The sequence below is a fragment of the Centropristis striata genome, chromosome 9 (assembly GCF_030273125.1).
Source record: "Centropristis striata isolate RG_2023a ecotype Rhode Island chromosome 9, C.striata_1.0, whole genome shotgun sequence".
Taxonomy (NCBI): domain Eukaryota; kingdom Metazoa; phylum Chordata; class Actinopteri; order Perciformes; family Serranidae; genus Centropristis; species Centropristis striata.
The window spans coordinates 28,361,643-28,386,628 of NC_081525.1; the positions used below are offsets into that span (position 1 = coordinate 28,361,643).

A 24,986-nucleotide genomic window follows, 5' to 3' on the forward strand; every position below is an offset into this window, starting at 1 on the left:
ACACAGGCACTACCTTTTATAGCTCTCAAGAAAGGGACAACCCGACTACCATACAAGGTAATGGGCGGTCGGTGAGCGCCAACTACTCCGTTCTGATTGGACAACGGGTCTGACATGACCGTTTTCACCAAGTCGTCGTTGACGCTGATTGGTTGTCTGACTTGGTCCGATTTAGGCTCATTATCTTAATGAGCCGTGGATGGAGTAAGGAGGCAAGGAAAAAAGCAGAAGCCAAACAAGAACGGTGGAGTCTGGCGTGGAGCGTCGTTTCTACACGAACCGACGACCACTGGCTGAGGGAAGAATGCTTGAAAACAAGAGGGAAAGATTGAAAACCTTCCTGAGGAAGATTGACGAGAAGGCCATCGTCAGAATCAAGCATTTCATGAAGGAGAGGTGAGCGGAGTGAATGTGACGAGCTAACCGCTATCTGCCGGTGGCATCATCAACAGGGTCGTTGCTAACGATTAGCATTGCTTTGATGATGACAGCCTATCCGATATGATTTTACTGTTTTATCTCATGTTATGGTACTATTTAGCACTGAACAAGTAAATGTGTTTAAGAAATTGATGTTTACTGGAACGCAGAACACGTCTTCCAGTCACTGAGTATAAAATGCTAGTAGGTTAGCCATCCGGCTAGCAGAAGGCGTGTTGGCATTTAAATAACCGTTAGACAACATTAAAGTGACACACTATCAACTCAGTCACTGACACTGAAATAACACCGCAAAAAGCAGTAATTGTTGGCTTTATAGTTAAATACACTCGGTGTTTGGTGGCTGTTGCGAGCATCTTTGCTATATTAATCTTTGTTAGCAAAAGCAATACTGGAGGCGCTGTTGGCTTAGCTAGCATTAGTCATTGATTGAACTGTTGGTGACCTGAGCGCCTGGCATCGTTAATATAGCATGATTTACCCTCTGGAGTCCATCTATTTATTGAAAATACACGTTTTATTTAAACTTAATTCATATATGATATCGTCACCCTGTCAAAATAATCGCCTAACTCATTTTTTAAAGTTTTGCAGGAAACACAAAAAAAATTAATCAAAAGTGTAACATATGACATTTATTGATCATTTCAGCCAAAAAGGATGTACCAAAGGATGGCTATTGGCATAGTAATAACACTCAGTGTTAAATATGTAACTTAAGAGAAATAAATTACTTGGGCAAATTTTTGAACATGCCTTTGTGACTTAAGCAAGATATGGTAACACTTTATTTTGAAGGTGTCTACATAAGAGTCACACAAGCCTGTCAGAAACATGACATGACAAGTATCATGAGCATTAATGTTACTTCAAAGTGTCATTAATGTTCATGACACATCCCATGTCATGTTTATGATACGCTCATGTCACTCTTATGTAGACACCTTCAAAATAAAGTGTTATCATAATCTTGGTTAAGTCACAAAGGCATGGTAAAAAAAATTGCCTAAGTCACATTTTATTTTGACATAGGCATAATAAATCCGCTTAAGTCACACACTTGGCATAGGCCATTATCTTAAAGTGGTAAAATCACATGATCTGATCAACTGAGGATGTAGGTGATTTTACCATATGTGGCCAATGTCATGAGGAGATGATTTGGCAAAAAAAAACAATTTTGACAAATGACTTAGGCGAATATTTTATCAGTGTGTCAATATGATATGTAGACAAGCTGAGAAAGCCAGTTGAAAGTGCAATCATAGGAGCTTTCACACAGTGTGCCATTTATGTTTCTAGACCATTTTAAAATTGTGAATTTTATTTCTACAATGAAAACTATTACTGCTTTTTTAATTTACATGCAAAGAGACTGTTTTGTAGTTTTATTATTTATTCTGCTGTTTTTGTGTGGTGTAAAAAAAATATGGTACATTTCCATAGACACCTTTTTGTCTTTTGTTTGTATTTTTGGTTCCTGGTAGCTTTATACTTAATTCAGATAAAACTAAATTCTGACTGATAGCCAAGTTTGTGTTGAGAAAAAAGAGCCATGCATGTGATGTAAGGACAGACTGAAAGATACTAAACAGAGACAAACAAATGCATAGGATGTTGACATATTTGAACCAAAATATCCTGGACTTCAGATGTTTAAGGACAGACTTGGATAACCTTGTGTAAAATTAGCTGTAATTATTTTATTCTTAGAACAGAATCATGGTCCGTGAAATTTTCATAGGTTTAGTTTGTTTTTTGTGTAGTGTCTGTACAGATTCAATGGAGGGGGTTACTTCTGTAGTCATTTGTTTCTTTTCCATTGGGCCATGTCCAAGAACACAATGATTGCTCCACATTTGTCCTGTAAAGTGGTGTATTGCGTGTGTTGTTGTTTGTGTATGTAGTAGGTAGCTGATCTAGTCCAAGTAGCATAAATAAACACCGTTACGTATGGAAGAGTGGCATACAGAAAAGCTAGTCCAATCTTGTTTGAACATTATCTCATCCATGCCTCCTGTTAGGGAATAATGACTTCATTTATTAGCCAATGTGGGTCAGAAAAGTATAATTTTGAATGATCCAGCCATGTTGAGATTTGGAGCAAACCAGCCTGGCAGAGGCACATTTATGCACAAGTGCATTCACTCTTTTAAATATGCACACATATATTGTGTTACCCCTAGGGAAACCAACACGCTCCCTTGTCGCACATGGGACGAGCAAGTCTGTTTTCCCAGGAAAGACTATTTTTAGCTCCCATGAGTCGACCACAGGTGGTACATGGTGTTATATAAATGCTCCCTGTATCTCACCATTAGTACTCCTCGTCCTCTGAGCTTGCCTCTCACTTTTCTCCCCATAGATAGCAATTTGGAATCTGGAACCCCAGCCAATGAGACTTAGCCTGCTGCTTATCAGCACAGCTACAATGTGTCTGTAGTATGGTATGTGGGGCGATTATCTGTTTCCACAACACAACCATATGCATGACAGTGTTGTGGCAGTCTAAGGACTTAGTGACCCCAGGCTCTGGACATGTAAATGCAGCATCTTTCCATTTAATCTGATCTATATTCTAGTCAGTTTTCTCTTTTTATATACTTAAATCTTCCCTATGAAGGTGAATGTTATAATAGCCAAGTAGTTGTGGCTAATGAACACCTACTTGGGACTCATTTTGTCAGTCCCTGCATACAGGTTTCCAATGCACATTAGCAAAATTATGAACAGCCTTGACTCGATAGGGAATAACCTATTGCTGCAAAGCTTGTTTAAATGGAGAATCCTGGAATAGGCTGGGTGGGGCTGCTTTGCAGGCGTTCTGTTGGCTCCAGGAAGATGCTCCCAGGATGTAGCTTCCTTGCCGCTGTGGGCAGTGCAGACTATGTAGGTCTAAATTATGGGATGTGCTGCAGGCGTGGAGGAAAAGCTCAAGTCAGAGGATGAAAACCACATCTGCAGGACTTTTTTATCGCTAAATGAAGGGTTGCATACTAACCAGCTGGTCAGGGTTGAAGTTATGTGTTGCCTCTGTCAGGCTGGTGCTAATGATCACTCCTCTGCCCTTTTCACAGAGCCAAGAAAAAGGCGATATTCTTTTTAGCTTTTCACCTTTTGGTACTCACAGTAGCCTGGTGAATTCCACCTAAAGTAGTTTGCCATATGTTAGTCTAATTTCAGACACACAAGGCTTAAAGCTTGGTGTTCTGCTCAGAAAGATAAGGCATTTGCAAGAAAGGTTAAACCTCATTTATCCGGACCTGTGAAATCTGAGTGACTTAATTTAATTAAAGTAAACCAATTATGTTTTTTTGTGTTTCAGTGCTATTCTTGTAGTCAGGATGTATTCTGCAGGTAGTTACTAATCAGTGAAGTCACCAGCTGTAGATTTCTTTTATACACCTCACCTTTAATGATGCATGATATATATATATATATATATATATATATATATATATATATATATATATATATATATATCATCATATATTTTGGCATTTAAGCTGTACACTGGCTTGTAGCAGGTTTTAAGGTCTACAAGTGGCTGTGGAATTCATTTTGGACACAAAATGGCTATAGCACATATTACATTTTTGGAAATTTTCTTTGCAACCTGCTGCTTCGAAGAGCAGAGATCAACAAAATTATACTGCGGATTAAATCCCTAAAGCCCTGGTTATATACAGTAGAGTGGCCGACTTGTATTTTTAACGATTTTAAAGTCAGGTGAGATTTTCCAGACACCACCACACCATGCTATCCCCCCGCTCACACGCCTGGTTGCTGAAATTTCAGTCGTCTTGAAGAAAGACCCTCTCTGTCTCTGTGCCCAGTTAGCACAGAGGAAGTGGAGGCAGCCGCTGCATGCACAAGGCCACATGACTTCCAACCCTCACACACACACACACACACACACACACACACACACACACACACACACACTCATTCTGTAACACATGCACACAGACGCGTTCTCTGTTCCACTTGGCACACATGCACACCCAGTTTTTCTGCGGACCAAGCCCTGGCACTGCGCCACAGGCGGCATGTTATTTCGCCATGACCACTGGCTTGCTTCCCTGCCCTTCCTGACTGCTCTATTGAAGCTAACACACATGCACACATACAAGCACAGACGCATAATACCTTTCAATCCAGCCCAGAATAATTGGGTTGTCTTAAATTTTGTAATTTTGGCAATTATTTGTTAATTTGTTAAACATAGAAAACAAAGCTTATGACCGATTAGAAATCCCAGATGCTGTGTGCGTGGTTGCAAAAACTTTAATATCTCTACTGTCCCATTTGGCTCAATAAAGCACAGCTGCAACAATCTGTTGTTTTGCTTTGGAATCGGCTGATTTTTATTGGATGATGGGGAATCAGCTGTTCACATGACAAAAATGATCCACAACCCTCCAGAAGAGGGTGCTCTCATATTATCTGGTTCTGTAATCTCTCTGAACTCTTAGAGCTTTCATGGATGTAGAACTTTAGTCAGACTTTTGTGTGCAACATGTTGTTTGAGCAGGGATGTGTGTGGGAAAACTTTGACATAAGCATTCTATACATAAGCAATTTAGTCTTAAGGGCACTAGCACTAAAGAGCTGACGTATATGTGACGTCTGCAGCAGGACTCCTGGGATCATAATGTCTCATTTCAGGACAGCAAATGAAAGCATCATAACTCTACACCCAGAGGAGTTATCTTGGCAGCTGGAATGTCCTGTACTGGAGAAATCAGCCTCCACTTTAGTCCAGTGAATTTAAACAAATTCATCTTTCATACGCCTACTATAGATTTAAAATGACTCTTGCTGGTGTTTTATTTTAATTTTTTTTTAACATTTAGAACTCATTTCCTGCCCTGTTTGATTTAATAAGACAGCCAGTGTCAGCATCGCACACATCAATTTTTATTTGTGCAATTTGGTATCTATAGACTAAAAGGTAAAGGTTTATAGCACCTATAAGCATTCCATCAACATTGTCAGCAGCATATACTGCATGTCAATGCTCAAATGTGGAAGTTAGTTGTCCAATTTGATATAAAGAGTATTTTAATGAGGTCTTGTTCAGGATTAAAGATTAACATGGCTGTCGTGCAAAGTGCCCTTGCACCTCCTCATGACCATTGTGCAATCTTATTTGTAGAAAAAAAAGGGAGAGTGCCAAACACAAAGGTAGAATTGCTCATGAGTATGTATAAAGGCAGTGTATGTTGAATGTATTATGCAAGGCAAAGTGGTCTGTTTCATTCTGAATAGTCAGCTTTTTCAAAACCAACATGGCTCAGTTCAAAATTTAGTTTGAACACAAAATGTCTCATCTCTTCTCTGACATGATGTTGACATCAGATGATTTGCATTTCATAGTGATGTTTGTCCAAACAGAGAGACTGTTGTGTCATCGGTCACTGGGTTTAAATTAATGCCTCTGACTGCAGTAAATGCAGAAAAATCTAACATCTGTCATTAAAGGAATGTATTAAAATAAAACTGTCTTCTGATTAGTCTAAAAATCAGATTTCTCTTTTCTTGCCTGCTAAACATGCTCAATTTCAAATAACTTCACCTAAAAGCACTGTGATGTGCTATATTTTAACTGTTTACATTGTGTTCTGTAATTATATATCTCTCTCTCTCAACAACAACAACGGAGGAGGAGGAAAAGAGAGAGAATCTCTCTCAACAACAACAACGGAGGAGGAGGAAAAGAGAGAGATAGATCCCCATGTGAGCATTATGCAGCTTTTAAGTTGCTTGATGAAGGTAATCGTTGTGTGTAAACTATATCCAAAGTCGTGGACTGTTTCTCTGGAGATATTCAGGAAGTGACTTTATGCAATCAGGGCCAGCAGGCTTATGGGATAAAACGGACGCCCGTTGGCCTGTTGAACCATCTATGGACGTTGTGCAATCCAGCACTGACTGTTTAAAATGTTAGTACACAAGACAAATGTGTAGTTTGTCTGTGAGCAAGTAGGTGGTTTAATTTCATGTCCAAGAACTCTGAGAGGCCACACGGCTCTAGCAAAGGGCAAACCTGTGCCATTTTGGATATGGGTAAACATATTTATAACACAGCTGTCTGACAGTGTTCATCCTGCACCTCGACACCAAGAGGTGTACAGTGAAAACATGGCAGGTGGTGAGAGATGAGAGGTAAGAAGTGTTACATGGTTGCTAAATGAGGACTGATGTCATGAGCGGAGGTGCACTGTCTGCTTGAGTTTCCTGGATGGTGATATCATTGGTCTGGAAAAAGCCTATTGAGCAGCATGCTTCAGCTTAGATTTGTGAATGGAACAAGGTTCTGATACATAGTATGAAGTGTAGTGTATTCATTTATTGACTTTTTTATTATATATTTCTCAGCCTTTTCTCCCATTTTCCCCTCTACTCAAACACAAATATTTTTTCTGTCTGATGGCTCCATTTACATCATCCACAAAGAGTATAAGCTAACTATTGTCATGCACATTACGCTGGCTGCATTTAATGCCATCTCCTTGTTATTGAGAACAGGCCATTGAATGTTTTTGTTAGGAATCCTACATTGAGAATGTCCTGGCAATGTTTCTTTCACCCTCACATTTCCACAATCTACCCCCTGCTGTTGTAGCTGTTTCCACGACAACACAAACTAAAAGGACTTTGAAAGGACAAAGCTTGGGAGGGCATTTCAGGCTTGAACCCTAGCCTGTCTTTTTTGTTATTCTAGTCACCCCTTTTTTCTCATTTTCTTTCCTGCTGTGTGTTTTTGGCTCTATCATCACGTTGCTGCTTTAAAACGTTGCAGTAAAACGGACCTTTAAACCTTTGGATTTGGCTGCCAGTACTCAGGGTCTAAGTGCAAAAGGTACCGCCATACTCATTTCACTGCTTCAGCCACTGGTGGCTACAGGCTTTTAGAGGTTGTGGAAAACAAGCGAAGAGCTCTTGTTTGATCATGGAGAAAGGGAAAGGCTTATTGAACCAACAGGGTGCTGTGGCCAATTCTCAGTGCTCGGAGGATCCTGGAAGGTAAGGCGAGCAAGAGTATCCAGTTTCTGAACTAAGCCAGTACTTCTCAAACTGTCTCCGACAAGGAAGGTATTTCAGTAAATACAGGCTCATTCTTTGTGTGTTTTCCCCCTTTTTTTAAAACAAAGGCTGACCTGTTTTGTTTTTCCACCAAACTGTGTGCCAAACTTTTTAAAAAGTGTTGACTTGTCATGTTTTCACCAGTGTCATATCTGTGCTTCAAATACGAAAAAGAAAACTGTGATCGACAGCCCATTTGCTCTGAGAAGTTGTATTGATTTGTTTTCTCACCAGGTTATCAAGGAAAATATGCTAACATAGCAGTAGGGCTGTGCTGAATAGATTGAAGATTCCCTCATAAAGTTGGTATTCAAATTCTGTATCAATATGGCTATTAATTTATTGCAAAAAGTGAGATGTAATCATTTCCAAAATGTACTTGTTTTTATCTAACTAAATGTTCTGCTCCAAACTGTATTTGTTAGTGTTTACCTTTTTTAAAAAAAAAAAAATGTATTTGCCTCTTTACAGCAGTCTAACAGGTTATATTCACGAAAGAGTTGATTTAAGTTGTCTAACTCAATAAGAGGAATCCCTTTATACAAATGTATAAGGGTCATGTTTTAATAACTTACAAGGACAGACACTTGAAGCTTTAAAAAAAAACCTTTTGGATCTGCGTCAATGACCATTGAAACTTTCTCCTTGTTTGAAAATGTGTCTGCTCTCCTAAGATGGTAAAAGTGAAAGTAATCTTTGTTTCACAGAACATGTCGTCATGTGAGGTTACAGTGTGTCCTGTATTTTTCCAGACAAATTGTCCTCTGAAGCAAGTCCAGATAAATATGCTTTTGTAACCTCGTGCATATCCATCTTGATCTGTTGCTACAGATAATTTGATGTGTCTATGCCTGCTTTGAAATGTCAGGCGTGGCAGTTCAACAAGGCCTAACATTGATTATGTCACGTGGTATGACATAGTGCTGTTACAAAAAATTAGGTCTGAGGTCAAGGCCTCTGTCTGGCCATTACACACCCATTTCAAGTAAGCCACCTCCTGCTTTGTAAATATGTGGTCATTAAGAAACATTACTTTGGTGCAGTACATAGTTCATTCTATAATAAGATTTTTTTTTTTTTTTTCCCACGTTGTAACTTCTTGGTGATTACAGTGGTTGTCACGCACGTGTTCCTCCTTGATAGCTTTGGCCTTGAACAATTTTATAGATTATTGGTCTGACTCAGTTTCTTCTATTGAGACAGACTTGGCATGAAATGTACTTTCCATTTATGTCACTATCGGATGATTGGATTCTTTTTTTATGTCCATGTTTTTTTTTAACCATGTAACCTGCCTGTGTAGTGACATAAACCGTATTAGGGCTGCAACTAACGGTTATTTTCATTATCAATTAATCTGTCGATTATTAAAAAAAATTAATCGATTAGTTGTTTGGTCAATAAAATGTTGAAAAGTTGAATTGAAAAAGTGTCTCCCAAAACACAAGATGACGTCCTCAAATCTCTTGTTTTGTCCACAAACCAAAGAGATATTCAATTTATTGTCGTAAAGGAACAAAGAAACCAGAAATATTCACATTGAAGAAGCTGAAATCAAAATAGTTGACGATTAATTTAATAATCGATTATTGTTCGATTAATCGAATAATTGTTGCAGCTCTAAACTGTATTATTGAAGGTACAGTTATATTATGGGGTCTGTCTTCAGAGTAATACAGCGACTTAGCTGCAACATTAACAAGAAATGCATTTCACTAAACTTCCAGCATCTTTGGAAAAACTGCAACTTTTACCCGAGAATGAATACTTTTAAAAATATAAAGTAATGAAGCACATCCTACTGCAAGAACAGAGGCTGCCTCAGCGTTACAGGAAGTGGTTCCTCATGACCTTGTTAATGGTTACGGTTATTCCTGAGTAAAGAGAGGAAGTTGTTGAGAAATCAAACAGTCAATAGTCTTTAAATAACTGCCTATATTGCCCTGCCACTTTAACCCCCCCTGCCTAGTGGAAATAGGTCAGGTGAGCATGTTTGAACACAAACACCTGGTCAGCGCTTCAGCACTGATTGTAAAGATGTTCTCACAGTGTGTCTTTGTCCAAAAACTAGCCACAGTAGCTTTCTTGCACTAAAGTTTACAAGTTGTTTTTGATATATTAGTTCTAGAAATGTATATTGAGAATATAGGACATATATAAGCATTGGTAACCAACTTTAAATAAAGTTGAGAAATGTTTAAGTCAAAGCTTTCCAGCTTTGACTTAAATATAACCATAACCAGCTCATTGAGTTTTCCTTACCATGGTTAATAAATAACAGGCTAAAGCTTATGGCTCTTAAGAATGTAAATAACTTGTTACGCATAAAGAGGAAAACATCTCTTTAATGGCTTTCAAAGCTTTTTTTGTACTGATATGAGTAAATGGTGCTGGTCCCAATTTAATAGTCACTGAAGTGTGATTATAGGGCTTTGCTTTTTCCCCTCTGTCCCTGAACTTTACTCCAATTACTTGGGTGGCGCGATAGAAAGAAAATTGTTCCGGGTTTGCTATCAGGGTGAAAGAAGGTGTCACTAACTCTTTCATCTGGAATCCATACTGAACAAAATGTTTTGTGCAGGACTTCAGCACTGCAATGTATAGGGTGGAATATTTATTTTTTGTCACTTTTTTTTTTTTTTTTACAAATGTTTGACTTCTTTAAAAGAAGATCATAACACCCAAAAGTTCATTTTTTAGGTCGACTTGAGGGTGTGTTGTGTTGTTCTGCTATCTCCTTGGTAGGATTTGTTGCCTGAGGGGAGACGACGCATAATGCACCACTCCTAGACCAGGCAAGATGGGCCAGTCTGAGCACTTCACAAATATTTTACTTTCTCACTCACACACAGCTGTTCGTTTTTTGTTTTTTTTTGCAAGTCTCTTATCCTGCTTTGCCCTTCCAGAACAAATCCCAACAAGACAGGGTTTGATGCTGGAATATGTTTGACAGTGGAAGATTTTATGGAATTTGTTTTCTTGAACATGTCAGTGCCTGTGTTGTGCACTGTATGTGTGTGTGTGCGCGAGAAAAGGATTGCACGTATGTCTCATGCTTGTATGCCTCTGGGGGAGTGGCTGAGTTTGACGTCACCCACTACGGTGTATCACACCATTCTCAACACAAAGTGGCTTCCTCTTACCAGCACATTCATACTGCAATACAGCAACAGTGTTTTTTCTGGCAGGATGTGGCGAAGGACCCTAACTTAACTAGGACAACAACTCGTCTTGGATTAAAGAGAACTGTACACATATTTTTTTATTATATTGTCTTTATTTGAGAACTTCTCAGCTTTGAGACCAGTGATTATAGTTAGGAGATAATAGAACGTGTTAGTGTTTTTTGTTTTTTTTGTTCTAAGAAAAGAACATGCCTACTGTCAGTAGGTATATGAGTTTTCGTTCATCAAAGCGATTTAAAGTTACCAGGTAAGATGTTTTATCTTTGTCTTGAGTAGAATTGTTAAGTTGAAGGCATTTAAAAAAAAAAACTAATTTTAATAAATTCACCTGAGATGGGGGCTTCACTGACACTGTTCTGTTCTGTTGCTCTTTTGTAGTCTCATATTCACCCTGTATTGTGATTAATATTGGTTTCAGTAGACTTCTTAGTCCGTCAATGAATTTATGGCTTGTTTGTTTCTGGTCAAGGACAGGCCTTTGAGGAGCAGACTGACTGTAGTCAGTTGTGCAACCTGCCTTTTTATAGGATGTCCCACCAGTTTATTTAAATGGCATATTTGCAGAGGCTTGTCAGTTTTAGAGCATGAGCATACATCGTTTAGCTTGTAAAAAGTCAGAAGGTGTTATTGTACAGCAACAACCAGAGCACTGACGCACTGGATATCAATAAAAAATTCAGATTTAGGAACATTTCCACTTTTCCAACACATTATAAAGATAAAACCATTGTCTACCAAATGTCAGTCTATTCATCACTTAGCCTCAAATCATTTTCCTTTAATGGCTGTTAAGTGCTAGAAATGTGTAGATGGTGACGGGTATCTTTGCAGAGACGGTTATAGATTCAGGTGGTAGCTTTCGTTGATTTCCCACACATACTTCCGCTGGTGTTATTTGAAATGTTCTCATCATTTAGGTTTTCTGTTCATCTGTGTTCGAGACACATTTTTAGCTTACTGTGAAATGACTGTGGTGGAGTCATGTACTATTTTGAATGTTTCTACAGAGGTAGTTTTATCCGTGAGTCTGTTTGCTGCAAAAGGGTAACATTGTGAGCAATTGTGCTGCGTTTTTAATGTTTTTGCTGAAACTCTTTCCAGAGAAATTAAACATGCCTGTTGTATGTGCACATAAAACTTATTGTATAAAATATTTAGCATTTTGCTAAATCTGCCTTTTTTTCTTTTTTTTCTCATGTGCAGCAGCTACCCAGTGGAGAGCAGTGGTGGCGGGCTGCCAGCCAAAGTGAAGAAAAGCAGGAGCAGTTTAAGCAATGGCAGCATCAAAAAGGTGGAAGCCAGGAAAGCCTTGAGCTTGGAGGCGGCCCAGCTCGAGATCCAGCAGCAGCACAAAACCATCACCAGACAAGTAGCCATCAGGTATGACTGACTGGGGATTATACAAAATGCCATAAAATGCTTGCAGCAGAGTCCATGTCTAAAATTAGAATATGTAGATTTAAAGTCTAAAACCTGAAATGTGAATGAGGAATCTTTCAGTCTTTTCAGATGTGGGGAGAATGTGATTTCTCAGTGTTGAAATGCATCAAGTCACGCATTGGATGTAGTGGAAACTCAAAGCTATTCTGAACACGCATCACAAGACCAGAGCCAACTCTCAGCTGGTGTTCAGTCGTGACACACTCATGACTGCAGAGCCGTTGTAGACCGACTGTCTTCTCACATGATTCAAATGTTTGAGGTGGATTTGTGATGTTTGTCGGTGTGCATAGCAATATTAATCCCTACTGAGAGATTACCGAGCCGCTCTCAACACGAGCAACATCAACAGTAACCAAAGTTCAGTCAAAGAATGAGCCTGTTAAAACACGAATCTTAACAAGGCAATCATGTTTATAGAGTGATGAAAGGACTGCTTTGTACAGAATGACTTGATTCTGATGACCTTACTTTTTTAATATTCAGCTTTTTAATCATGCTTTTGATTTTTTTTGTCTATTTTGCTATTATAGCAGATTTCTGTGGCAGCTCTGAGGGAGTTAGAGGGGTTATAAAGTGTTTCTGTATCTTCTCACCTGAACTTGCTGAAGCCACAGACTTCCTTTCAATTGACAGCTATGATCTTTTTTTTTTTCCTATCAGCAGATCACAGACGTTTGAAGTAGAAGACAGAGGCTTCGAGAGAACCGAGGGCACCGGCACACAAAGTGTAAGTCAACAACTTTTTTGTTTAATTATTGGAAGAGATTGATTATTATACTTGTTAGGGTGGTGGTTCCATTATTGTACCATAATGTAAATACTATGCGGTAAAGAGTCCTGATTTAGCATTCATTTTTCTTTTCTCTGCCCTCTTTTAGAGTTTCATAAAGCACAACAAGACATTCCACAAGTTGTTTCCAGACATTCCCCAGAACGAAGACTTGATACATGGTAGGTCAACTAAAAAAAGAAAGACAATGACTGCTGAAAAAATTAAAGGTGATCGGCCGATTCTTTTACGTCAAACCGATCTTATCTTGCGATCTTATCTACCTCCACAAAGGTCTATTTGCTATTTATTTTAACATTTGAATAGCCACAAAGCTGCTGCATTTGGGCATTTGTTCTTGTTGTACTAAACAAAACCAAAAACTCGGGACACTTTATTTATGGTTGCACTTCTTTTGTTAGTTTGTCCTGTAAATTGTTGCTATTTATGTTAAGTTCAATATTTTATTAAGTACCTCAGACATTGTGATTTCCTTTATTTGTTAAAGAAAAATACTGATGTGTTATTGTTTTTCAATAAAATAAGATTCAAACACTGAAGGTGTATGCTGTGAGTTATAAAAAAATCAGTATCGGCCAAAATCTGAATCGGCAGGTCAGGCTATTTAATGATCGGTGATCGGCCAGAAAATTGCAATCGGTGCACCCCTAGAAAAAAATAAATGAACCACATGAAATTAAAGGTGTTTTTGTGCTCCTCTCCTCTTCCAGCATACCTCTGTGCCCTGCAGAAGGAAGTGCCCTACCATGGTCGACTGTACATCACTGACACCCACGCCTGTTTCTACTCCTCAGTTCTGCTCAAGGACACTAAGGTAGACCTCAGCTCTGCCCTGACTCTTCCCTTTCCTAATATTTTCTTGTCATTTGTTTGTCACCACATTATTCCACTTTGGTAACCATTTCTTGTGTCTGTGTGCCTTTGCAGCTAATTATTCCAGTTTCCTACATCCACATAGTGAAGAAGCAGAACACAGCTTTACTGGTACCCAACGCCTTGTCCATTCGCACCACGGAAGGAGAAAAGGTGATTTTCTCACCGTTCACCCCTCACAGCCATCTTAGTAAACACTTAATGACCATATAGACTATTTAATGATTAAAGAAAGTTCAAAGACTAATGTAAGCTTTATTCAACCACATTGAACTCTGCTTTAGATGTAATCTAATCAATGAGTGTGTTTTATGGCTCAGGTTTGCAGGCACGACATATGGCTAACATTCCCTCTTTGTTTTTTATTCCCTCTCGTTGATTAGTACCTGTTTGTGTCGCTGCGGAACAGAGAATCCTGTTTTCAGCTGCTACGATCATTATCTCCTCAGCTAGAGGTGAGTTGTTCAGGTCAAATGTTCCAGATGTTTTTTTAGATAATCAGAGTTTATGTAACGCTTTCTTTAAATTCATTTGCTCATAACATAAATGTCAGATTCAGTCAAAAATGAAGTTCTGGAAATGAAAAGATATTAAAATGCAAAGAGGAGCAATCCTGCTATTGTAACCTTGTGGCATATTTCTAAACTTTTAGCTTAGATTGTGGCAAAATGCATGAGTGAGCGCATACAGGCCATCAAGTACATTCATCAGAACTATCAAAAATATAGTTTTTAATATGTACAATCTAAATATTCCTCTCTTTTACAGGATGGCAGCACAACTAGTAGCCCTGTCTTCTCTTCTGCTGAGAACAGCTTTGATAAGAGCAAACTTGTGGTAAGCAGAACATAATATCTCTATTGGCACAGCACTGTGGACAGTTATAAGCTAGAACAGTTTGTGATGAGGTCCATTGCTTTTTTATCTCCACAGAACTCCAGCCAGTCCAGTCTGGATGACAGCTTTGATCAATTTGATGGCTCCGAGTCCCAATCTTTACAGGATCAGCCTCTGCACAGACCACACAGAGGTGAGAGCCCCTTCACATCACATCTACATGTGAAACACAAAACCTAGTAAATATCACAACTGTCATTTGTACCTAGAATCATCTTGTATAAGAGAGGAACCTGAAAACAAAAAGTCCCACAAGGTGCATTAAAGCGTCAACATCAGCAATGTGTAGATTGACTTAAGTGTTGACAGTTTGTTTTGTGTCATCTCTCACTCAAGGTTATAATAGTTTTGGATTTTTCATTAGTTTTAATTTCGTTGTGAATTTTTGTTTTCAAATTCAGTTAGTTTTAATTAGTTTTTAGAGTGTGTTTGCTAGTTTTAATTCGTTTTTATTTTTTGTAAAATGCTTAGTTTTGGTTTAGTCTTTATTAGTTTGTGTTATTTTTAGTTTTTTTTGTAATGGTGTACTTTTTGGGTGCCAGATTCAATAAGGTCACAATAAATGTTGCCTTTATTTCCTTTGGTTTTATGACTTAATAACCTTAATGGGACTAAGATGGATAAGACAAATAGATTAAATTGATTTCATATTGGCCAAAAAGGTTTATGTATGAAAAAAGTTGACAAAGACCAAAACTAAGGACATATTCACTATAATTTTAGTTAGTTTTAGTTGGTTTTGTAACCTCACAATACAGTTTCAGTTAGTTATCTTTTTTTTTTTAAACTCTCGTTTTTGTTTTTATTTCAGTTAAATAAAAATGTTTTTTCAATTCTAGTTTTCATTATTTCGTTTTGTTTTCGTTAACTATAATAACCTTGCTCTCTCTCATGCCTGTTGACTAAGTCCAAAGTCTAATAGCATGTTAATATTGACGTCTTTCTTCCCATCTCTCCCTTCTTCAGAGACAGTGCCTAATGGGAATGGGCCGGCTTTCAGGAGCCTACACATGCAGCAGAGTGATAGCTCATCCTCTGAGGAGCTGTCAGTATCAGGTAAGGCCTACGATCACGGGATTGCTATTTAACACCAGCTTAATTCCTGGAAAACGGATACTCACAAGTAAATTTATAGCGTTAGTTGGAAGAGGTCTATGTTTGAATCTTGGATAGTTACAGAGAAGCCCATCATTTGATATTTAATCCTAGTGGTTTGCATGATATTGCATAAGTAAGCTACAACGTGCCAGCATGAAAACATCTATATTTACGCCCTGTTTACTCCAACAGGTTCAGGTGGATCGTGGGTTTGGAACGTGACGGAAAAGGCCAAGTCCCTGCTGGTTCAGAGAGAGGCCAGCACCCTCAACACTCTACTCTTTATTTACCTAATTTTGTAAGTAGCACTTTCACTCTGTCGTGTGTTCTGTCTTCTGCTCTTCCCCTTAGTCACACTCCTCCAAGGAAATGCTGAGGAATTTCAGAAACCTGCTGTATGACTTGTAGAATCTCATTGCACAAAGGAAAATCAAAGCTTGCCAACATATTTTTTCAAATATTTTTTTCAAAAATAACATTAAAAAATGAACAAAAGTCCCTTTAAAGTATATTCTTAGCCAGTACTTAAGCCATATACTACACATTTTTTTACAACATGCAGACCTCCATTTTGAGGGTTGTAAATTAAGTTGTTTAATAGCTGTTCAGTTATATAAAATGCAATTGAAATGACTATAAATCATAGGCATTAGTCAAGCATTAAGCTGCTATTAGCTCCTACCATTGGCCTTTGTTAGAGTAATCACATCAGTCGACATGAGACAATGAATGAACATGACTCATCGTTTGTTCGTTACAGGGTTGTGCTGCTGCTGCTGTCTTCCGGGTACATTGGTCTGCGTATAGTGGCCCTGGAGGAACAGCTGACCTCCCTCGGGGCCCTGCCTGAGTTCACTTTACGGAGCGGGTAAGAAGCCTGAATATAAACACACCTTAATGTGGTTGAGATAGGAAAGTTGAAGATAGCAGATTATATCTAGCCAGTACAGCCTGACAACTACACTGCACTGCTAAAGACACATTCAGTAAAGTTGGCCTTATTCATGCCAAGACCATCTTCAATCTTTACACATTACTGCCACTTGCTGGTCGATGTTGTGTACTTACTCAAAGGAATAAAACAGAAGACTGATGTTTCTATCTAATAAATCTTTATTCCCCTCGAGAAACTAACCCAAAGTTTCAAAATCTCAACAAAACAACAAAAAGAAAAGATAAAGAATGTATGGAGCCTTATGAAACTGGAACATTTCAAATACAGCGTACATGGCTGTTGCTACGTTTTTGTTAAATATGTTTGTAGATTATATGTAGAAATAATTTCCCCAGAATTCCCTAGCTTTCTGTTTGCTCATAACTGGGTTTGTTCGGTTTCAAGGAAGTGGTGCAAACGAATTCCTGTAACAGGTGCAGCCTTGCTGCCAAGCATCTAAATACTTTACTAGGTGTGCATTTACTTTGTTTTTGATATGCCGCTCTAAACTGGTTCCCTTTTGTCTTTTCATAGGTACCAAGACACATAACACTCAGTGACTGAAGGAGAGATTGGTTGACTTGTGATTGGAGGATTATTTCGAGCCTCTTCCAGCGGAACGCCTCGGGAGAAAATTTAATGTACTCAAGACTGTGCTCCCAACGTGGCCGGTGCTGTTGGCTAGAGGACAAATGGCCAACCTGTGCAATTTCAGAGACACTTGTTAACTTGAAGGGCTATACTTCCTCCTAGTGCAGTAGACACATGGACATGCCATGACTTAGTCACACAGAGCCGAGCCAAAATGCTTAAACACACTGCCTGGTTGCAGCGTGTCCGTCATTGAAACCAAAGCCAAACGGCTCTAACTTAGCAATGTGCCACGCTAGCCAAGTCGTCGAGCACTTTTCCTGACAGAAACTGTTCCACATCTGTGAAGTTATGTTATCCATCATCCATGCAGACTCTCCCTGAGCATGCAGTCTGAATAGGGCTATACCAATCAGCATTAGCCTGCTGTAGTGCTTATTATTGCACCTCAACACCACAGACGTAGTGCGATGCATAACCAAAGATGCACAGAGTGCACGTCTTTTGCATGAGTGCACGGAGATGACTTTAAACTGATTTTCTATCTCTATTTACCCTTTCATCTATCAGTGGAATATACAAATCTGTCTCTTCACGTAAATCCTGTTGGGTACTTCTCTGTGAATGGTTCTTATCATCAGCTGTGGGTTGAAATGATAAGAGTTCAAACCTCAAAGTCAGATCAGCCTACAGAGGCCTGATCCTCTCCTGATGGTCTTATCCTTTCTCTCTTTCTTGATTCAGCAATGATTGCAGTATTACTTTCCTCGTCTTTGGCGTGATTTAAACCAGTTTAATGATCAATGCTCAGAGGTTTTTCTTCCTGCAGTCTCAACTGTGGATGAATGCATCATCAATGCACAAATACTTAATACAATAGGACAAAAGGTCTCAGAGGCATCGATATGTTTTTTCGTGTAAGGTTCTTTAATGACCTTGGTCTTCAAGACTAGATTTAAAATCTGTCTGCTGATGTACTGTTTACCAGTCTGACTATGTTAGGAGTCTCTTGAAGACCAAGAGGCATTTCTAGATTATCAGGTTATTTAACGTAGCACCAGTAATGTATTTCGAAAGTTCATGCATGTGTCTGCAATATGGACACTCGACTGACACTGTATACGCATTCTCCCTCTTGTAACCCGAAGAGGAGAATTTGCAACCACACTTGCTGCGAGGTCCAAGGTTTCAACAGCAAAAAACACGTGGTCCCAAGATGAAATTTCAATATGCAACAAATTATTATGCATGGCAAAATGTAATTTATCTTTTTTTTTTTGTGTGCTGTTTTTAAGCGGTGCTTGATGTTCGTGGGTAAGGAATTGTGAAAAAGAAAAGAAGCGATTTACGGGAAAGAAATAGCTCAATCGAGCGAGCGCACTTTAAAAAATGTGTTGTGCCTGTCACAATCCAAGACATCGTTTGGATTGAGAGGAAATGGAAAAGTTGGCGTTCTGTGGTATCTGACGGTGCTAAGACCTTTTTTAAATTGTTTTCACTCAGGGGTGGTGGGCACTACCTGCCACGTGGTTTTAGGTCGTCATGTTTCCTTTGTCATTTCAAATGTCCAGTGCTTGTGATGGAGTTCACATGTATCTCGGCTTTGGTGATTTCTCAAATGTCCCTTTTGAGTTCACTAGCTTTCATAGAGATTCACTTGACTTTACTAATTGATATAACTGTATTCAACTTCTCAGAATGCATTTTCTTTGTCGCCCTCTCCCTACGGCCCTTTTTAACAAACCTAACAATGCATATCCACGCCACATCTCAATGATTTTACAACACCCTTGTCGGTAAGCTGTTCTTGACGAGGTGTAGCCAGTGAAATTTACTACATCCTGAAGAGGATGTTCTTCTGTTCATGGTTTTTGTCAACATGCCATATACAGTACTGTCAGTTGTTATAATCCCCCACCAGGGGGCAACACACACACATACACTGTCCTCGAATGGACTCAATGCAAGAATCTCAATGATGAGGGCAGTATTTGTGTGGTTTTGCACTATTCAGTGTTGTAAATAATTTTGTACCAATTGTTAATGTCCTTAATTCTACTATGGTCCTATATATATTTATTTGCGTTCTGTGTAATTCAAAGTAGTCTCTGTGAGATGGCTTTGCTATTGTTCAAAATAAATCAAATGTTGCGAAGTTAATCATGTATTTGTGTATATTTGCTGTTGCTCACTGTTCCTACATGACATTTGATCAAATGGATACAATTTAATTTGGTCAAATTACGTTTTAGAAAATAATTTACTTATTTGTTTCAGATGTATTTGACATGCAGAAAGCAACCCATTTGTGCCTGCAACTGATTATTTTATTTTCCTTTGGAAGTGCTCTCTGGGTTTACCTAAGTACAAACATTTTTACATTCAGTCAAACTGTTTGGATGAAAGCAGGTTATTCTTTAGTTTGTCTTTAGGCACACAAGACTACTGTTTTTTTCAAAAGGCTCCCATTATATTTTAAGAAAAAATATCCCATCCCATGTGCCCAAAACCTAAATATAGTATGTTAAGAAAATGGCTGTAACTGAGAACTACTTGATTGTGCTCTTTGTAATTTCTATTAATTTAAATCATCAGCTCTGCACACGTGCAGTGATTATATATGCAAAACTTGCTTAACCCTTTGATGCACAACTTCAAGCTTCTAATGCACAAAGTCATTTTTTACCCATGTTGTGCATTAGAAGGTGTTTATATGTTGTACATCAAACGGTTGCCAATTCACCAATCACAAATTCAAAACCTGACAAAGAAGACGCAAATATTAACTATCCTATTTTGTTAAATTGGTGTTTTTCCAATGGAAATTTTTTGGTTGCTCTAATAAGTCTCCGATATTAATATGTGATTTTGCAATGTAATCTGGTGGTTCTAACAACTCTTTTAAAGTTAAACCTTAAAAATAAGACAAACATGTACTCAAATTGTTAATTTAATGTATCACTTTTTGTATCACTACACTTCTAATGCACAAGGTCATTTTTGACCCATGTGTGAAAACTTGACGTTATAATACAAAAACTATTTTTCTTAAAGTATGAAAGGAAAAATGTATATAATCGTTGTAATAAAAGATTTAAAAAAACAACACACAGCCAGCATGAAATAACATGTGAATGCGGGTCATTTTTGACCCATGTTGTGCATTAGAAGGTGTTTATATGTTGTGCATCAAAGGGTTAATGTATTTCTGCATCATATTTCAAGATTGTTGACCAATCAGAACAACATGTCCATATCATACTAATGTTTCTGGGCACACATTGGTTAAAATCCTTATATTCAATATAATTAGACCAAGACATGCAGACACAGCAAAAATATAATTTCTGCTGTAGATTTTCCATGTTTTAACAAACGTTTTGGTATTGGAGCATTTTTTGCTTTTTATATCGTAATAGCAAAGGATATTTTATTTTTAGTGCAAAGTCGAACGCAACTGTTCTTGCTGTTGAAAAATATCTACATCTTCATTCAATCTCACTTGCCTGTGACTTTGCACTTTCACGTTTTATTACCATTTGTTTTGCATCTATTTTATTCTAAAAATATATATTAAGATTCTATCAGTCATATAGATTCCCATAGGGTGACTAAGGGTATCCAGTTTTTAAAAACCAGGCAGCCAAACTGTTTGTTCATTGGCTGGTGTTTTGTGCCTCGTATGTAGCACATGATGGCCATCTAGTGGAAAAACTCAGACATTGCAGTACAAAATTACAGACTGGCATTTTAATTCTCATCTCAAAAAATATGTTGTCAGTGCATCAGAGTTGCAGTGAAACCACACAGGAGTCTATGATTTCTATTTATTCCATTCTATGTACTCATAATAGCAGTGAGATCCATTGCAACAGTCCTGGAACTAATCAGCATGTTTGTCTTGTTCAGCTGTCCGGGTTATTTGACGGAGCAGGTTCTGCAGTGGTCTGCTGGTAAGCACAGAGCTGGAACACGCCTAAAAGACACCGAACAAGAGAGGGGACAAATCTAAGTGATAAGATTTGATTCTTAAATGACATATCCATGGCTTAATATAATGTTTTTACAATAGCAGTTGTGGATCATTGTAACTACTGAAACAACTGAAACTTTCTAAATCATCTGCTTTAGAAAACACATTTTTTGAACACTAACCATCTTATCAAAAGTAGTTTTGCCACTGCACAATACAATATCTGGCTTTTTGTTTCTAACCAATACTGCCCTACAACACCTAACTGCAGTAACTACATTTTTGGTCAAAATTGAGTAATAACTAAAAATTAACCCTTGATGTCTGTTTCATCTTGTGACAACGTTTTAAATTTCAATTTTTCTTTATTTCAGAGAAATAATTATATAAAAGCCACAAAATCCAACTCAAAACCAAGCAGTAATTGCACTTACCTCTGCTTTGGATATATATACTAATTTAAACATAAAATTAATGGGAATTATAAGATTTTTTGAAAGGGAAATATATTATTTAGATAGTGATGAAGTAAAAAAAAAAGTGAGATAAAATTATATTAAGACTAAAATATAACATTTCTTTATAATAAGTCTAAAATACCCAAATCTCTGAATAGAGTTGTTTAACACTTTTAAGTACATTTATAACAAAATCTATTTGAAAATGTTTATTCACCGAAAACGAAATATAAAAGCCGAAAGAAGACAACAGCATTGTTGTTACTGCACTCTGTTTCTGCATTACTATTAGAACCCTTTACAGCAATGCAGTAACTATGTTATTGGGGTCAGAGGTCAAATAAATCATCATGATTTTTTAGCATAAAAATTACATTGACAATTCATGTAGAAATAAGTGCCATATCACTTACCTACCTGTAAGCCATTAGGCTGGCCAGTTAAAACACGTTAAAAAACTTCAAAGCAGTTTTTCTCAGTTTTACCCTTTGCTTAGTTACTGCAGTTAGACTTTGTAGGGCAGAATAAATGTATAATGTTGCAATGTACACCTTTAGATACTCCCACCCAGGCAATGATTGCCGCCCCCACACTTAACTCACAAAAAAGCATTCTTTTTTTTACAAAACAAATAAGAAAATTGCATAAATACCTGCTGCAAAAGCCAAAATGATGGCCACCCAGCCGATAATGTAGGACCAGGAAAAGCGCCAGTCCAAGAAGCGTTTGCCGAAGAAAGTGACAGTGACTCCAGTGTAAATTGCCAAAGCCAGCAGAGCAAGAAAACCTGAGGATAGAAGGTGAAAGGCATTTTTTTTTTTTTAATGACTGAGTATAATATGAAAATGGACAGATCAGATACAGGGGGATACTTTCAGCCTGTATACTGCCCTACAAAGCCTAACTGCAGTCACTACATTTTTGTTAGAAATTAAGTTATAACTAAAAATGAACTCCATAATGTCTGTTTTATCTTGTGGAAAAGTTTAAGATTTCAATTTTGCTTTATTTCAGAGAAATAATGATCCAAAAATTGCAGTAACTACAACATCTAACTCAAAACCAAATCAGACCACAGTAAGTTCACTTAGTTCACGTCTGATTTGACTGTGATACAGTGTAGCCTTGTATTTCTTCAGTGTGTTGAATAGTGAAGACAAGAATAATAGAAATTATATGTTTATTTGAAAGGGAAATTATTATCGTGATAGTGATAGTGTAAAAAGTGAGATAAAATTATATTAAGACTAAAATATTGATTGATGATTTTAAGCCAATAAAAATAGTCAAAGTCAGTAAAATATGCAAATATTTGAATAGAGTTGTTAAACACTTTTAAATACATTTATAACAAAATCAAATTGAAAATGAAAACAAAATATAAAAGCTGAAAGAAGAAAACATTGTAGTTACTGCACTCTGTTTGTGCATTAATATTAGAACCTTTTACAGTAGTGCAAAACCAGAGTGCAGTAACTATATTGTTGGGGTCAAAGGTCAAATAAATGATCATGATTTTTGAGCATAAAAATTACATTGTCAATACATGTAGAAACAAGTGTCATATAACCCACTTTGCTGGCCAGTAAAAAAAATGTTAAAGAACTTTAAAGCAGTTTTTCTCAGTTTTACCCTTTGTGTAGTTACTGCAGTTAGACGTTGTAGGGCAGTACAAGTCTATTTTTTGCATGTAGTTTATGTGTGTATGTATTGAGATGTATGCCTTGAATTGATGTAGCCATTAAAAGAGAATAGCTTGTGATTAACTTGCCGGTTGACTGGTACATTAACCTTAACAATCAGGTCTTCAATGTGATGAAGCTGCTAACTGTGTGTGTTACCTGACAGGACCAGGGCAATGCCGCCTGTACGGACTCTCCTGTTCTTGGTGCCGTTAGTGAAAGCGCTCAGGCCGAGCACCACACCAGCAAAGCAGCTCAGCACAGCCAGCAGCATAAAGGCCCTGGTGGCATCCCAGAAGGCTGGACAAACAAATAAAGCTCAGGATCACATACACATCAACAGATACTGACACTTACACACCTCGTTTTTGCCTGAAATGTTGTATTTTACTCAGCATGTTGGCATTTTTATTACATCAATTTGCCATTTGTCACTCAATTTGATACATACTCAGTTCCTCTGCAGTACTAAGTGTTTGGTACAGCCCTGACAGTGAAAGGATCCCTTTTCTAAATCAGATTTAGTTCAGTTTTCTCTCCTGTGTTTACAATTTAAGATTATGTGAAGAAAAATTGCTCAATTGTTCAAAACTAAGTTTCAGCAAGTGATTTTATTGGTTTTAATACCTATTTTGACCACAAGAGGCTGAAGAACATCACGGACAAATACTAAATTTGGAAAAACTGCTTTCAGTTTTTCTGCTGCATCTACGTGGAACATCTTACAACATTCACTCAAGCTCAACACAATTATAACTATGGGCCAGTTTAAAACGATGATAACTCTGCCTTTCACTGTAACTGTTTTTAATGTTTTTGCATGTGTTCACTACCCCATGTTGTTTTCATTTCTTCAGTACACTCTAAACACAAGGTACATATTGTGTGTTAGCAAGTTATGTAATCTTACTGGCATATGTACTTTTTTTTCTCCACCAGGCTAAAAATTATTTTTCCACCTGTTTCACAGATGAAAAAAAAATAGTTTAGGGAATCCTTTTTTATCACCTGATCTTATGTCATAAACACAGGATGGAAAAATACATCACACTTCAAAGATTGTTGACCAGAATTTATTTTCTTCCTGTTTTTAGTATGGCAAATTATTTTCAATTTTTTTTATTTTATTTTCTCCAAGCGGTATCTGCACCATTTTAGTAAGTGTTCTTTACATTAATAACAGTTGCCACACCTTTAGCCAGCCTTATCCATGTCACTAAACCAACCTAGATACTTTATTAACAGGTGTAATGTGCTTTAGCATGCAGAAAGAAGCGATCAGTTGGCTGAGAAGTCTGCATGACATTGTTTTTTAACTCTTGTCTTGTCAGAATGCCACTTGGGATGTACTCACCTACAGTTATGGTGTGGGCATGGCATTTGTGGTTGATGCAAAACCTCCAAAGCCCCTGATTGGCTGAGCTACCCGAGTAGCGATACTGCATCCAGAAGTCTGTTGCCGTAGAAACAATAAGAAGCACAAGGGCAGCAACGCCGCAGAGCGTGCCCCCTCCCGCTAAAGTATACAGCAT

General features: G+C 37.8%; 2 protein-coding genes across 4 annotated transcripts; one reads left to right on the plus strand and one right to left on the minus strand.

Moving 5' to 3' along the window:
- The first annotated feature begins 208 nt into the window (after positions 1-208).
- On the plus strand, positions 209-19,501 carry si:zfos-943e10.1 (GRAM domain-containing protein 2B). 3 transcript variants are annotated; one of them, XM_059341112.1, is made up of 13 exons: positions 209-396; positions 11,919-12,095; positions 12,822-12,885; positions 13,037-13,109; positions 13,659-13,762; positions 13,876-13,974; positions 14,205-14,276; positions 14,590-14,658; positions 14,755-14,851; positions 15,685-15,774; positions 16,009-16,114; positions 16,577-16,684; positions 17,285-19,501. In XM_059341112.1, the coding sequence occupies exons 1-13, from the start codon at positions 305-307 to the stop codon at positions 17,298-17,300; spliced, it is 1,167 nt and encodes a 388-aa protein (XP_059197095.1). In that variant the 5' UTR covers positions 209-304; the 3' UTR covers positions 17,301-19,501. The 3 variants fall into 3 exon arrangements, with proteins under 3 accessions (XP_059197095.1, XP_059197096.1, XP_059197097.1); XM_059341113.1 differs by lacking the exon at positions 209-396 and adding an exon at positions 7,317-7,470 and having other exon boundaries at positions 12,819-12,885; XM_059341114.1 differs by lacking the exon at positions 209-396 and adding an exon at positions 10,618-10,962 and having other exon boundaries at positions 12,819-12,885.
- A 1,709-nt stretch (positions 19,502-21,210) lies between these two features.
- lim2.2 (lens intrinsic membrane protein 2.2) lies at positions 21,211-24,986 on the minus strand. Its single transcript, XM_059341721.1, has 4 exons — positions 24,809-24,986; positions 23,614-23,754; positions 22,425-22,559; positions 21,211-21,317 (listed from the first exon to the last, which is right to left on the minus strand). The coding sequence occupies exons 1-4, from the start codon at positions 24,984-24,986 to the stop codon at positions 21,247-21,249; spliced, it is 525 nt and encodes a 174-aa protein (XP_059197704.1). The 3' UTR covers positions 21,211-21,246.

Coding starts and splice junctions, on each gene's coding strand:
- si:zfos-943e10.1 (XM_059341112.1), top strand. CDS start 305: ATGCTTGAAAACAAGAGGGAAAGATTGAAAACCTTCCTGAGGAAGATT. Junction 13,763..13,875: donor TTCTGCTCAAGGACACTAAG/GTAGACCTCAGC, acceptor GTGCCTTTGCAG/CTAATTATTCCAGTTTCCTA. Junction 15,775..16,008: donor TGAGGAGCTGTCAGTATCAG/GTAAGGCCTACG, acceptor TTACTCCAACAG/GTTCAGGTGGATCGTGGGTT.
- lim2.2 (XM_059341721.1), bottom strand. CDS start 24,986: ATGCTGTATACTTTAGCGGGAGGGGGCACGCTCTGCGGCGTTGCTGCC. Junction 23,755..24,808: donor TGCCCACACCATAACTGTAG/GTGAGTACATCC, acceptor TTGTTTGTCCAG/CCTTCTGGGATGCCACCAGG. Junction 21,318..22,424: donor CATTTTGGCTTTTGCAGCAG/GTATTTATGCAA, acceptor GGTGTCTTTTAG/GCGTGTTCCAGCTCTGTGCT.